The sequence below is a fragment of the Psittacula echo genome (genome assembly GCF_963264785.1).
Source record: "Psittacula echo genome assembly, chromosome: 6".
Taxonomy (NCBI): domain Eukaryota; kingdom Metazoa; phylum Chordata; class Aves; order Psittaciformes; family Psittacidae; genus Psittacula; species Psittacula echo.
The window spans coordinates 20,415,475-20,429,753 of record NC_137743.1 but is presented as its reverse complement, the minus strand read 5'-3'; the positions used below and the strand labels follow the sequence as shown (position 1 = coordinate 20,429,753).

Here is a 14,279-nt window from a genome sequence, read left to right as displayed (position 1 = left end):
GCCAGTGCTTCAGCCCCGCTATAGGTGTGGAGTGCATCAGAGATGTGCAGCTTAGTTTAGCATCTGTACTAAATGAAATGTGTTATCTGACTTTTAGGTAGTGTTCTTCTGTTGCAGATCTGATGATGATAATAGCTATGACTTATTTTGCAATTGGGGTGACTGAAGTATAGGGAGATCATCTGGCTCAGTGGCAAAGTCGGGGCTGAAGTCCATATTTCCTGCATGGTTTACTTGGTTTACATGGGTTTTTTTTCCCAGTTTGTCCTGCTAAAGCCCAATGAGTTGTGTAGCACTTGGACATGTGTCTCATGGGAGAGAACTTGTTCATGTGATTGCAAGGTTGTAATGCTCTTGTCCAGGAGCAAAGTGCTTTGCCATCATAATTGGAGAAGAGTCAGTGGCTACCAGTGTTTCCATACTTCTAAACTCCACACTTCCAATGGTTAAAACTGTTAGTGTCTAGTGTCATGAGGCAGTTGACTGGTAAGAAATGATACTGACTGTAAATAACACCATATTTTACCTTCAGGTCTCATATCAGCATGGACAATGCAGCTGAACTCATGTGGCAGCTGGAAGATTTGCCCAGCAAAGCAGAACAGCAAGAGCAAAGCCCTGATGATGGAGACAAAGCTGAAGTGCCAGGAAAGCCTGCAAAGAGCAAAGAGAAGCCACCTCAGAGCCGTACCCTTCAGTGGGAGACTCTAGGCAAACAGTTTGTAGAGTATGAGCAGCTGGCTCCATTTCTAATCCCAGAGGAGCAACAGAGAAGGCTACTGGACTTTCTTCCTCTGTTCTTAAAGGTTTGTTTTCCTTCCTGTCTTTGTTGCAGATGCCAAGGATGTAAATTTGAGTTTCTCTTGCTCTATCTGCCAGTGGAGTTAACTGCAGCATGATCCCTTTGTCTAGGGGATAATTACTTTTATTCCACTGGGAGTCTAGGGAACCAACTATGTTAGCATGCAAAGAATATATGGGGGAGCACTACTTTACTTTCATAAGTGGCTAAATTCTGTTCTTGGAGTCAAGGGATATTTTGATGAGACAGGCATGTTTCAAACTGAGTACCCTGTGAAGAGATCACTTCATGTCTGCCCATCTATTTTACACATTTTGTGGGGGGCTGAGCACAGTTTCAGTCTGGGAAAATGTAGTTGTGGAATGCAGCCAGCTAGGGGGAATGCAGGGTTACAGACTTAAGATAGATTTTTTGGGCTAATGACAGCACTAAAGTCTAATTTTAGGGTTTGAGAAAGATGTTGTGTTAGAAATGAGAAAACTGTGGCATGAGGAGAGGAAGGTCATACTGTGGGTGAGGGACACAGCTAAGAACTAGAACATTTCAGTTAGCAGGATGGCCTACCTCATGCCCTTCCATCAGCAAAGAATTTCTGAGATAGTCATATTAAAAGATGAAACTGGAAGAGCTCTGTATTGAATGGAAGCATTATGAATTGGTTTTGCTTGTCTGTGAAAAATATAGGAAACTGAATGGACCATACAGTGACAAAGTAGCAGAGCTTATACTGAGAGGAGCAGAAAACCTGGCCTATATTTGAATGTACCGTGGCCATGTTGTAGTACAGAATTGTTTTCTCTTGAATTACCTTGGGTATTTATGGGTATCAAATCTGAGTTTTTACACTTTCTCACTGTGTGTATCTTTCAGTAAGAAAATAAAAGCTTTTTTTGGTGAAACAATATTTTAATGATGGCATATTTCAACCGTCTCTACTTGTGAGTGACCGAACTCAGATCTGTCTGTTTCCTACCTAGCTGAGTTGGTTTTCAGAAAACAAGTCAGTGGGTAGGTGAAAAGTTAATGGTATGGTCACCCTGTTTAAATGGAACATAGAATGTACCATTTATATGGGACATAAAAAGTGATGCTGTAGTGAGAGGGACATCTTGAACTGCGTCTGCAAGGAAACCACTGTGCTCAGGGCTATGAAATCTTTGGTGTCCATGACAGCAAAGCATAAACATTTCCTCATCTGGATGGAGCATGAATCTATGAAGCTTGTAAGTCATTGTGCAGAGCAGGGCTCTGAAATCACTGTGGATGCTAGTGTCAGTTAACAGCACTGAAATAGGTCACTTGGTGTCAGTGTGGCACAAACAACTAAATTGTGAGTAGGATCTGGTCATGTTTATGGTGAAGAGTTTGCTGTGTTCAAGTAAAAGCTTGCCTTGGTCCAAGGCAGTCCAGAAAAAAATGAATGTAAGGGTCTGAAAAGGCAATGAGTTCATAGCCTGGAGACACAGAAGCATCCTTCTCATCTAAATGACCTATAGATATTTGTGAATAGTGAACAAAACTTGCATTTTTCACCACTTCCTCAACTTCTGGATTTGTTGGCATTAAAGAGTGTCCCTCCTGAACCAAAGGCTATATTTAAGCATAAGCAGTGTTTCTGTGCATAATGTGCCCATCACCGGCAACAAATCTCTCTCTCTGCTTATGGCACTTACATGTAATAGCTCAGGCTTGGCTCTCTTGAGAGCTCACCACTGCTTTAAAAGGTCTCAAAAATTCTGGCTTTGCAAACGGGCAGAATTCTTTCCTCAGCCTTCAAAGAATGTTCTTCAAAATCATATCAGGACTGATATTCTAAGTCTTCACCTTCTTATGCCATGGATCTGCCTTTTAAATGCCACACCGAAAACTGCACTTTCCTTTTTCTGAGACAGCACAACAACAAGATACAATCTTTTTGCTTTGAGAAAGAGCCATCTATTCTGCATTTCCTAAAGCTGTTTTCAGACCTTCTGTCTTCCTTCCTCTCGAAGGTCCATGGAAAATATATGGTCGTAATTCTTTGAGCATATAAATTCATCACAACAAAGATAAGCTTTGCTGTGGAAGATCCAAACTGTCTCCAAACTCCTCTATCCCCTTCTTGTAAGCAATGTATTGCAGGCTTTTTGTGAAATTCTTCTGTTGAGATTTTCCTGTCTGAAATTTACAATGAAATATAAATTCCCAGATGTCAAGGTTTCTGAGTTCTGTAATGGTTTTTGTTTTTAAATACCATACAATGAATCTGAAGTAAGCAAGTCTTGGCAAGATAGGATTATGTAGAACAACTTCAGATTTGCTGATCATTAACTAAGTATGAATATAAGAATGCCTTCCACGTGAAGGTCATTTTTTGGAGTGAAACTTTCAAAGGACTGAGGAAGTTGTTGTTACTGAATGAAGGTGATGAAAGCTATAAAATCTAGAAGTGTTAGGAATTAAAAGTTGGAGAGCAAACCAGGAAATTACTTATTTTTCATGACATATGAGAAATAAACTTTAGTACCAGTGGGATCAAAGACAGCTATTCCCCAGGAGGCAAGGTATCGCTAAGGGACATTCAATGTTGTGCATGTGTATACCATTTCCCTTCTGTACAGCTGAACTTCACATGCTCTAGGGTTGTAGAAAGCGATTTCCTGAATTGCAGTAATGCTCACAAGGAGGAGATTTTAAATTTCTAAAAGATATTTCAGCTACAGAATATATTCAAAGTAGAGATGTGACTTCTCATTAGCTTAACACTTGATTTTGTGTCCTAAGAGAGAGATTCTTCCCCTTCACTTTTCTTTGATGTATCTGTGGAAGTTCACAGTGCTTTGTAGGCGTTTAGATTCAGATGCAGGGCTAGAGCAATTTGACCTTGCACCCTTGATTTAGGAATACATTGTGGAGGACCTGGCCCCTTAGCTTTGAGTAATCATGTACTTCACCATATGACTTGTACTCCCTTCATGTACTAGCCCTCTGCTTTGTGCTAAAGCCCTGGGCTGGCCTGGGAAAACACATCTCAGTTTGAGTTATACATGTTATGAAGTTCTTACAGAAACTACTTCACTTCCTCCTGTTTACCAGGGGACTCTGTATAAGTCATCTCCCTCCTTGGGAGATTTTCATCTCCTGCTTTTCCTTTTCTTATTTGATTATGCAGATGCCAGTGCATCTCTGTCCTTTTGTTTCAGAGTGCTTTAGCTCTTACTCAGTTGGCTGGAGAGAGAGGGCACTAACCAGGAGCCACCTGGGGTGTGTGGGCTCATTACTCACTGATACTCCTTGATGTAGAAGGGAAAGGTGTAGGAGGAAAATATTAGCCATCTGCTTGTGATTCAGGCCTAGGCTGGGAGTCATTTTAACGTGCCTTCTATCTTTCCTTTGGGGGCCTCAGAAAGTATCAGAATGTTCTATTATATGGATGGCTTTTGAGCTAGCATCTGTCCATGGAGCATGGAAAAGGAAGGACAGATGGCAATAGCAGACACGGGGACCTTGTGACAAAATCTTAAACATGTAGAAACCGACATAAGAGGAAGAAAGAAAATCAGATTACATTGATACCATATTATTTGAGTTTCCACTGAAGGCAGATATCGTACAATGGAGTCAGGTAGATACTCTTCCAGATATAGATGTTTTATAGGCTCAAAGATGACGATGGAACTCATTAGGTCTGCTCTTAAAGGGGAGTGTATTCTAGAGGTTGGTGTCTGAGTCACAGGAAGATCACCTATAAAATCATAATCAGAACATTAGTGTCCTGGTCTGTAGTGAGATGGACTAGCTAAATATTTGCACAGTGATAGCATCTGTCAGTTGTTGCTTTCATGCTGCATCTTTTAAAATTTAGTCTGCTCTTTCTGTTAGCAGAAGAATGATTATAACAGGTCTTTTCTGAAGTGTTTAGAGCGTGTTTCTCTTTGAGGCAGAGGAGCAGGAAATCACTGCTTTCTTATGAAAAGAGTACAGGTTAAGACAAGCATTGTGTATTCTGTGGTTGTAGGTTTCTTGTCATTGTGTTTGCCCAGCTTGCTTCTGCTCTTTACAGATCTTCCCTCACGTCTGATTCAGAAGTGCAGGAATTGGTGAATTTTGCTCCTGCAGCTGAGGTTTTCTTAAAACCATTTGTGGTCAAAATCTGAATAAAACTAGTGCTTTTTAAATAATGTTGATTGATTGATTGAAAATTAATTGGTAGGTATTCTGTGTGATTGCATTTCACTCCTTTGTAGCCCAGAAAAAAAAAGAGTTGAGTGCAGTTCCAGAGTTCAATGCAGTAAAATGAATAAAAAGTAGGTGCTTGCCTGATTGGCAGCAGATGACTGGCAGTTCATGAGGAGAGAAATAGCTTGTCCACAAGCTGCCATCTGCAAGGAAAGAACAAGTAATTAAAAGCAATAGTAGGGAAGGAAATAATGTTTGTAGAGGATGTTCTTTCACAAAGAGTTGCACTAATTTTTTGGCAGACAGTGTTATGGAGCATCTGCTCTGAAGTATTTTAGGAGAACAGATGTCTTCTTATTTCTGTTACCTTTCTTTCCTTGTCTGGCCTTACGGCTTGATTTTTCTGAGCTTTTAAAACAAGGAGACTTTTGTATACAAAATTTTCAAGGTTGCTAGTACAAAGGTGTCTCAGCCTTGTATTTAGGGGTGAATGCTGCATTATTGCTAGTACATTGATGTATGTAGTGTTAGATGTTCTGTGTAAAAGTAATGGTACCTGATTCTCAGAGTTAGGTGCAATAGTATTAGTCTACTGCAATATTTTTTATTGGTTTTGAATTCTCTTCCTCCCTCCCCCAAAATTCAAGGCTAAGAAACATTTGAGAGGGAACATGTTTGTCATACTCAGAGCTGAGAACCATCAAGACTTGCTATTGTTACCGTTGTCAGTTTTGCATTTAATTGCTTGTCCTTTCTTGAATATATACATAAACTTATGTATAAATTGTTTATAAACTTGTCTATAAATTTGTTTTCCTTGGCTAGTTATACATTTGGGCCTATACCTTCCACTCTAAATAGGGGTGCTTATTATTTCATAGGAAATGTTTATAAATCCTGATCTGGTAAACGTTTACTGCCATCATTTCAGCATTTTAGAAGTGCTGTTTTTCCTATTGGCACCGACCTGTACTAGTGATGTAAGCTGGCTTATAATGTTGTAAATTCCTAGTCAGACAGGAGTGTCACTCCAGGCCTGGAAGCCCTCTCATAACCTCATAGCCAGATTGGTTAGGCAACTCCTGTTTCTGCAAAATCGCATCCATATAGAGTTCTTTTTTCAGCTCCTTTCCCCATGTTTCCTTTTAGAATCATAGAATCATAGAACAGTTAGTATTGGAAAGGACCCTAAGATCATCAACTTCCAACCCCACTGCCATGGGCAGGGATACCTCACACTAAACCATGTCACCCAAGGCTCTGTCCAACCTGGCTTTGAACACCCTGAGGGATGGAGCATTCACAGCTTCCCTGGGCAACCCATTCCAGTGCCTCACCACCCTCACAATAAAGAACTTCCTCCTTATATCCAATCTAAACTTCCCCTGTTTAAGTTTCAACCAATTACACCTTGTCCTATCACTACAGTCCCTAATGAATAGTCCATCCCCAGCATTCCTATAGCCCCCCCTTCATCTACTGGAAGGCTGCTATGAGGTCTCCACGCAGCCTTCTCCTCTCCAGCCCGAACAGCCCCAACTTTCTCAGCCTGTCTTCATATGGGAGGTGCTCCAGTCCCCTGATCATCCTCATGGCCCTCCTCTGGACTTGTTCCAACAGTTCCATGTCCTTTTTATGTTGAGGACACCAGAACTGCACACGGTATACCAAGTGAGGTCTCACAAGAACAGAGTAGAGGGGCAGGATCACCTCCTCCGACCTGCTGGTCACGCTCCTTTTGATGCAGCCCAGTATACGGTTGGCTTTCTGGGCTGCAAGCACACACTGAAGCCGGCTCATGTTGAGTTTCTCATCGACCAACACCCCCAAGTCCTTCTCCGCAGGGCTGCTCTGAATCTCTTCTCTGCCCAACCTGTAGCTGTGCCTGGGATTGCTCCGACCCAGGTGTAGGACCTTGCACTTGGCATGGTTAAACTTCATCAGGTTGGCATCAGCCCACCTCACAAGCGTGTCAAGGTCCCTCTGGATGGCATTCCTTCCCTCCAGTGTATCAACCGAACCACACAGCTTGGTGTCATCGGCAACCTTGCTGAGGGCACACTCAATCCCACTGTCCATGTCACCGACAAAGATGTTGAACAAGACCAGTCCCAACACTGATCCCTGAGGGACACCACTTGTTACTGGTCTCTAGCAGGACAGTGAGCCATTGACCACAACTCTTTGTGTGTAACCATCCAGCCAATTCTTAATCCACCGAGTGGACAATCCATCATATTTATTTCTCCCCAATTTAGAGACAAAGATGTCACGTGGGACAGTGTCCAGCGCTTTGCACAAGTCCAGGTAGATCATGTCAAGTGCTTTGCCCCTGTCCACAGTTCCGTAGCTCCATCATAGAAGGCCACCAGATTGGTCAGGCAGGATTTCCCCTTAGTGAAGCCATGCTGGCTGTCATCAACCACCTGCTTGTTTTTCATGTGCCTTAGCATGCCTTCCAGGAGAATCTGCTCCAAGAGTTTGCCGGGCTCAGAGGTGAGACTGACTGGTCTGTAGTTTGAATTTTTATTTGTAGTTTGAAGTTTTATTTCCTTACTTTGGAACAAAGATTATTTCTGTATGGCAAGAAATTCTGAATTTGAGCCTTACTTTCCTTCCAAAATGGGGTAGAATTGAAAGGTAGAAATATGATGAAGGTATTAAAAATATCTACAACAGCAACAAAAAAAGCCAAGAACCAAACAACCCCAAACCAAAAAAGCTGTAACCTCTTGAGGGTACAGGGTGTTTATGTTGTATTTTGAAAGGGACTACCATGCTTTTTGATATAAATAATTAGAGATACAGGGGCTATGAGAAACACTTCCATTGTTTTGATTGTATTCAGTGTAGAAAATAATGTAAATGCTGTCTAGTAGGTGCATTACGTGATTCAAAAGGTAGCTCCAAGTTGACTTCTGTATCCTTAGTATCAGGATCCTGCCTGTCTGGTAAATACTGCTTAATGGACTACACTGGCTGGGGAAGGGAATTTTGGAGGGGAATACTAGCTTTATGTTTGCTTATTTATATTTATTAGTACTTCTCAATCTACCATAAAGATGCTGTATCAGAAAGACTTAACAGTTATGCTTGGATTTCAGGCCTGTGAAGAGTCTGCTGGAGTAATTGTATTCCCCAACATTCAGCTGTTAGCAAGTGAGGTTTCCAAGCTTCTGACAAAGGAAATTAAGAGGACCCTCAGTGGCAAACCTGCAGGTAATGATCTGATATCACATCCACTAGATCCACTTCTGCCAATGTGCTGTCATTCAGCTGTCCTCTGTGCTTACCATGAGGGGAAAGAGGAAAGTGCTAAGAGTAGCAAGCCAGATCTTTTGGTAGGGTTCAGCTAGCATAAACATCCTAGTTTTGGATGTAGCATCCCAGTTCTGGATCATTACCAGTGAAGAGCTGGCCTTGTATGACATGTTGACTTTGGTTTTGGAAGTTCTGTAGCTTGAAATGTATAATACTGAAGCTAGGAAGTAAAAGAGTAGGCTATTACACTATTCTGAGGAGCTCTCTTTAATGAGAAAAATACTGCTAGCTACACATGGCTTTCCTGGTGGCTGTCATACACTGGTCAGTTGGCAGACTTCCTATACTGAGCTGCTATTCCCAGTGAAGCTTGTCAGTTTGAAATACGTAGTTTACACAAACTGATCTGAGCCTGATGCTGAATCAAAATCCTTTTATGTCCATCTACTCACTTCAATGGACTCCTGCTACTGTAATTTTGTTAAATTTGTCACATCTGTTAAGAAAGGATGAATACAGAATTTTCATCTTTCATTAAGGAATTAAAGTTTAATGTTTTTGTGGCAACAGAGGAAGCTCGTCTGGCTTTGGAGCAATTGCTACAACAGAATGGGGAAGGAGAAGATGGCCATTTGCTGCTGAAATCAGTGTATCTGCTCTCACAGACTGACTTGGTAAGAAAAGTTACTACAGAGTGGGGGGGTGTGTTTGGTATTTTGTCTTTGTTTTTTTCTTTTCTATTTGAGAAGCTGGGTAGCCACCCCAACAGTGGAACACCTAAGTTTAGTAATATTCATGTTATCTCCAATGCTTTGTGCTTCAGCAAGCCCAGGGTATGCAGTCTGATGGAGGACACACCCACAGGTTTATAGTCCAGGCTTTTCTAAAAGAGGGAAGTAGGTCCTCTGTACTTTCAGGTACCTTTTGTTTTGATCATTGGGCAGTTGTTTGTTCTAGCGTTCCCCTGATTTTATTTATTTTATTTTTTCCTCTGTATATCACTGCTCTTCAACATTTCTTTGTCACTCCAAGTTACATATCAAAAAGATTACTACTAAGGATCTGTCTGTCTGGTAATGCAGTGGTTGGATTTTCCATCCTGAAGCTTCTCACTTTGAAGCATTTCAGAGCACTTCGGAAGTTCTGCTCATACAGCCATTCTGAACGCTGTATGGCATCAAGAGTGTATTTATCCCTGACACTGAGCTGAGCAGCTTGTCTCATTCTTATTCAGATACATGAAAATAAAATCTCACTGTCAGTTTGTAGTGGACATGTTCTGTGTCATAAGGAGCTCTATAAAATTATATATAGTTAGTCACAGCATGACATTCCTGGTGAGGTTTGCATTTTTCATGGATGTAAGACATTGATATTTTTTGTAGCACAGACACTTGCAAAACTTCGTATCACAAACCTCACTTCTCCGTTTAATTTGCTGCGGATTCTTCTTGTCATTATTGTGTGCCAAGCAGGCACACTGGGACTTCTCAGTAAGTTGTACACAGCAGTAGTAAAGATGGGAAGAAAATAAGCATTGAGAAATATTGTAGAGGAACAGTATCTTTTGTATTTATAAAAGCTATAATTAGAAGTGTGTGTGCAGCTATTCAATATGTTACAAAAGCAAAGGTGTTATAGCTAAATTGCTATGGTGGGTCAAGGAGGGAATGGAGAATTTGTGCTTTTAATATACCAGGCCTCTATTGCTGCAAGGTGTCCTGTGAATTAGTGATAAAGGGGTCAATGTCTGCTTCTGGACTTACTATTTTAGTTGCTAGTTAGTTTGCTGTTTGTGTGCTTTATTGACTGTAGTTCTCCTTATGCAGGATGTAATAGGTATCTCTGCCAAAGTTGTAGTTCAGATGGAGTGGGAAGTCCTAGGAACACCTATAGCAACACATAGTGTTTACTTCTGCCAAGTGGATTTGTACAGCCGTGCTGTATGTATGTATACACACAGTTGTGTGCCCTAGAGCACTTGTATGCATACAATGATCAACTTTTTCATCTGCCATGACTACACTCCGTGTGTTGAAACACAAGGAAACTGTGGTCAGCTTCTGGAGGATGTGATTTTTCTTTTCCTTGCTTAGAGAACTATGTGGACTATCATTGGATCTGGCCTTCCAGCAGCTCTGATGCAGTGCCTGTACCTTTTCTTTACTTTTCCTCTGAAGAAAACCAGTGATGGACAGACAAGTGAGGATGACACCCAAACTCAGGAAATGCTTGTTAAGGTGAGGTGAACTCTCAAGAAAGAGTTCATTTGCCCTGGATACTGAGATGTTCATTTAGGCTTTTAGCTAGTGATTTACTCAAACTGCCAAAAAAGGAGTAAATTTGGATGGAAAACTAGTGAAGAAGCATAAGGAGAAGTATAAAACAATCTGAGATGGTGCACTGTATATCTTTTTTTGTGGTTGTTAAACAAAACACCATGACTTTAAGTGGGAAAAAAATCCATGGAAAATATCCTAGTGGCAGTTCTATTTGTTCATTTCACTTCATCTTTTCTCCTAGTATTAGGGAGCATTATTACTAGGCATTAGTATCAAACTATAATCCCCAAATACCCCAATCTCACACCCCCCACCCCCCCCCAGTGGGTATTTCTTTATCTCCCAGGTGTTTGTAAAGGCTTTTATTGTAGCTGATGTTTGTTTGCTTTTCAGATAATGCTTAACATGTACAGAGAGGAACAAGGTGTAGAGGAACTTCTGGCAGCTGATAAGCTTCAGTCATTAATTATAGCAACTGCTTCCCTCTGGGACCAGTGTAGCCACTCCTGGAAAGTACCTACAGGCCGTGTGCTGAGAACAATTTCAAAGGCTCAGACCAAAAACAGCATTGTGTACCTACAAGGTTTGGCTTAGAAATTTGGCTTTTCCTTTTCTGATAGCTCCACTGAGAATGAAATCTCAAGAAGAGTCTCCCTGGGATAGATTTTTATCTCTACACTCAGTTGCAAATCATGGGCTCTTGGCTTTCTAGACAGGAGCTTTATGTAGTACTGATAGCCATCCGGAAAGTGAAGCTTTTTCTACAGAAAAAAAGTAAAATTACAAGCAAGGGCCAATCCCACCTGATCACGGTAATGCAGGAAAGGATAATGGTATCATGGTTTTTTTATGGTTGCATGACTCAGTGTGTGAGTCTAAGGCTCATGCATACTCTAAAAACAAAGTTGAGGGCACTGCCAGAGGAATGAAGTCTTTTGGGACAACTTTATGACTGATTTAACCACATCCTCATTTCTTCCTAGATTTTACTAGTGTAAGAAATATTTTGTTGTTAGGTGCAAAGACAATGAGTCTCCATTTCTTAAAATTCAAAAAAAAAAAAAAAAATAATTCTATAATCCAGACTTTGCTGTCACTATATCGTTTCATGGAGTAGCTGCATGAAGGTACTTTTATTTTTCAAAATAAAAATTTGGCTTCCTGGGTGAGATTGAAAGACTGAGGAATAATATTTCTTAAAGTACTAAACTGTTGAGACATTTTGAAGCTGCCCTGGAAGGACTAGCCATCAGATTAGGCTTTATATTAGGTATTTAGATTAGGCATTAGATTCAACCCGCCTGGACACATTCCTGTGTAAACTTATCTAGGTGTTCCTGCTCTGGCAGGGGGATTGGACTAGATGATCTTTTGAGGTCCCTTCCAATCTCTAACATACTGTGATACTGTGATACTGTGATACTGTGATACTGTGATACTGTGATTAGACAGGAAAACTAGGCTTCATTGCTCAGAGCAGTATGTATATATTCCATTACATATGCCTTATTGAGCAAAGAATTAATCTCTGAACTCTGCATAGAATGTGTGATTGACTTAGTCCAAGACAAATATGTCAGCCTCTACTTACCTTGTAATCAGACAGCTGGATTCACTGCATATGAATTTTGGTGAGTGTATGTTTTGGAAGTTTATACTCCTGAAACTGAATATGCTTCTGGGGATTAAATAAAGAAATGCACACATACTTTAGAACCAGAAATGTTCTTCACGTAGCCTCTGAAATGAATGTGATGTTCATCTATCCTCTTATCTTTCCTTTCTAGAAAAAAAGTTAACTGACTGCTATTTTGCTGGGAAATAACTTTTCAGACTTGATGTTCTGTTGTTGTTAGTAATTTTGAGCTTGTTTTACTGTCATTTCTTATAAACCTGCTATATTGTTTCCCCACAGCTGTGGACTGCATTAAAATAGCTATTCAGAATCTCTTTAAAGTGGCTGATACCCTACCTGCTTATGATGTGTGCGAAGCTGCTAGTATGGTCTTGTGCTTTGTGAAAGATTCCTATCCCATATCCTCAGCTTTATTAACAGAGTTTGAAAACAATGATGGCTACCAACTCCTGCTAAAAATTTTACTGAGGTAAGTAGAGAGGTTTTGAGTGTAATTCTAGAGGGTAATAAAATGTTATTTTCAGAAACGCACAGTGGTCTTTTTTACAATATGGCTTATGTAGGTAATCCTGTGTGGATGTAAAGCCAGTAATAAAGACCCCAATAATGGATCTTTCACTGCTGTTTTAGGAAGAGAAGCAGTACCCAACTTCTTCTACTGAAACCATAACAGAAATTAACAGTAGGAGAAGTTAGTCTACAACTGGAACAGTGACTTACTGAACATAAGACAAAGGTTCTTCATCAATTAATATTAAAGGGGATGTAGGTCAGAGACATATGTCACAGTTAAGGTGAATATAGGAATACAGTCTTTTTGGGAGGGAAACCTAATCTCCTTGCTGTGCAGAAAACAAACAAACAAACAAACCCCACCCAAACTTATATCTGAAAAGGTTGCTCTTCACAGCTGAGATGAATATGAACATATCAGGAAAAAAACCCACTAGTTATCCTAATCAGAAGTACAAAATGGAATCTTTTACTGTCCTTGCCTCCTTACATTGTCTAACCAGGTTCTCAGTTTGCAATGTCAAAACAGTACATTATATCACTTCCCTAGAAAGCACTTAGGAACTTTGTTCTGGTTTTCTTTTATATCATATGAAGAGAGCATTTCCAGATCTTCTCAGTTTAATACTGTTTCCATTCTGGCTTTGCCTTTTATCATAGAATCATAGAGTAGTTAGGGTTGGAAATGACCTTAAGATCATCAAGTTCCAACCCCCCTGCCACGGGCAGGGACATCTCACACTAAACTGTGTCACCCTTCCAATCTCTAACTCACTGTGATACTGTGTGATACCCAAGGCTCTGTCCAACTTAGCCTTGAACACTCTGGGGAATGGAGCATTCACAAATTCATTCCAGGCAACCCATTCCAGTGCCTCATCACCCTCACAGTAAAGAGCTTCCTCCTTATATCCAATCTAAACTTCCCCTGTTCAAGTTTTAACCCATTACACCTTGTCCCATCACTGCAGTCCCTAATGAACAGTCCATCCCCAGCGTCCTTGTAGGCCCCCCCTTCATCTACTGGAAGGCTGCTACGAGGTCTCCACGCAGCCTTCTCCTTTCTCAGGAGAGAACTAACTAACTTTCTCAGCCTGTCTCCATACGGGAGGTGCTCCAGTCCCCTGATCATCCTCGTGGCCCTCCTCTGGACTTGTTCCAACAGTTCCATGTCCTTTTTATGTTGAGGACACCAGAACTGCACACAATACTGCAAGTGAGGTCTCGCAAGAGCAGAGTAGAGGGGCAGGATCACCTCCTTCGACCTGCTGGTCATGCTGCTCTTGATGCAGCCCAGGATACGGTTGGCTTTCTGGGCTGTGAGTGCACATTGCCAGCTTGTGTTGTTTCTCATCAACCAACACCCCCAAGTCCTTCTCTGCAGGGCTGCTCTGAATCTCTTCTCTGCCCAACCTGTAACTGTGTATTCTTGTATTATTCTTGCTGTGTATTTCTTTTATTTCTTCTCCAACACTTGCAAGATCTTTGGTCCCTGGCCAGTACATTAGACTGAGGGGAGTGTTTTGTAATTTGGATCTAGGGGACTGTAATTTGAATCATGAATGCAAAGGTGTCTGTAGGTGAGTGTGATTTCTCATGATTTTTGGATGGCACAAAATAATTAACT

At 40.9% G+C, this 14,279-nt stretch overlaps 1 protein-coding gene across 1 annotated transcript in view; it reads left to right on the top strand.

Moving 5' to 3' along the window:
* Positions 1 to 545: 545 nt before the first annotated feature.
* Positions 546 to 14,279, top strand: part of WDFY4 (WDFY family member 4) — a gene marked incomplete at both ends in the record, with an annotated part of 143,876 nt that continues 130,142 nt past the window's right edge. The window contains 6 exons of the mRNA XM_080620258.1: positions 546 to 806; positions 8,065 to 8,179; positions 8,792 to 8,895; positions 10,318 to 10,461; positions 10,897 to 11,086; positions 12,419 to 12,608. Of these exons, the coding sequence (XP_080476384.1) occupies positions 546 to 806; positions 8,065 to 8,179; positions 8,792 to 8,895; positions 10,318 to 10,461; positions 10,897 to 11,086; positions 12,419 to 12,608 (1,004 nt within the window). The remainder of the gene's footprint in view (positions 807 to 8,064; positions 8,180 to 8,791; positions 8,896 to 10,317; positions 10,462 to 10,896; positions 11,087 to 12,418; positions 12,609 to 14,279) is intronic.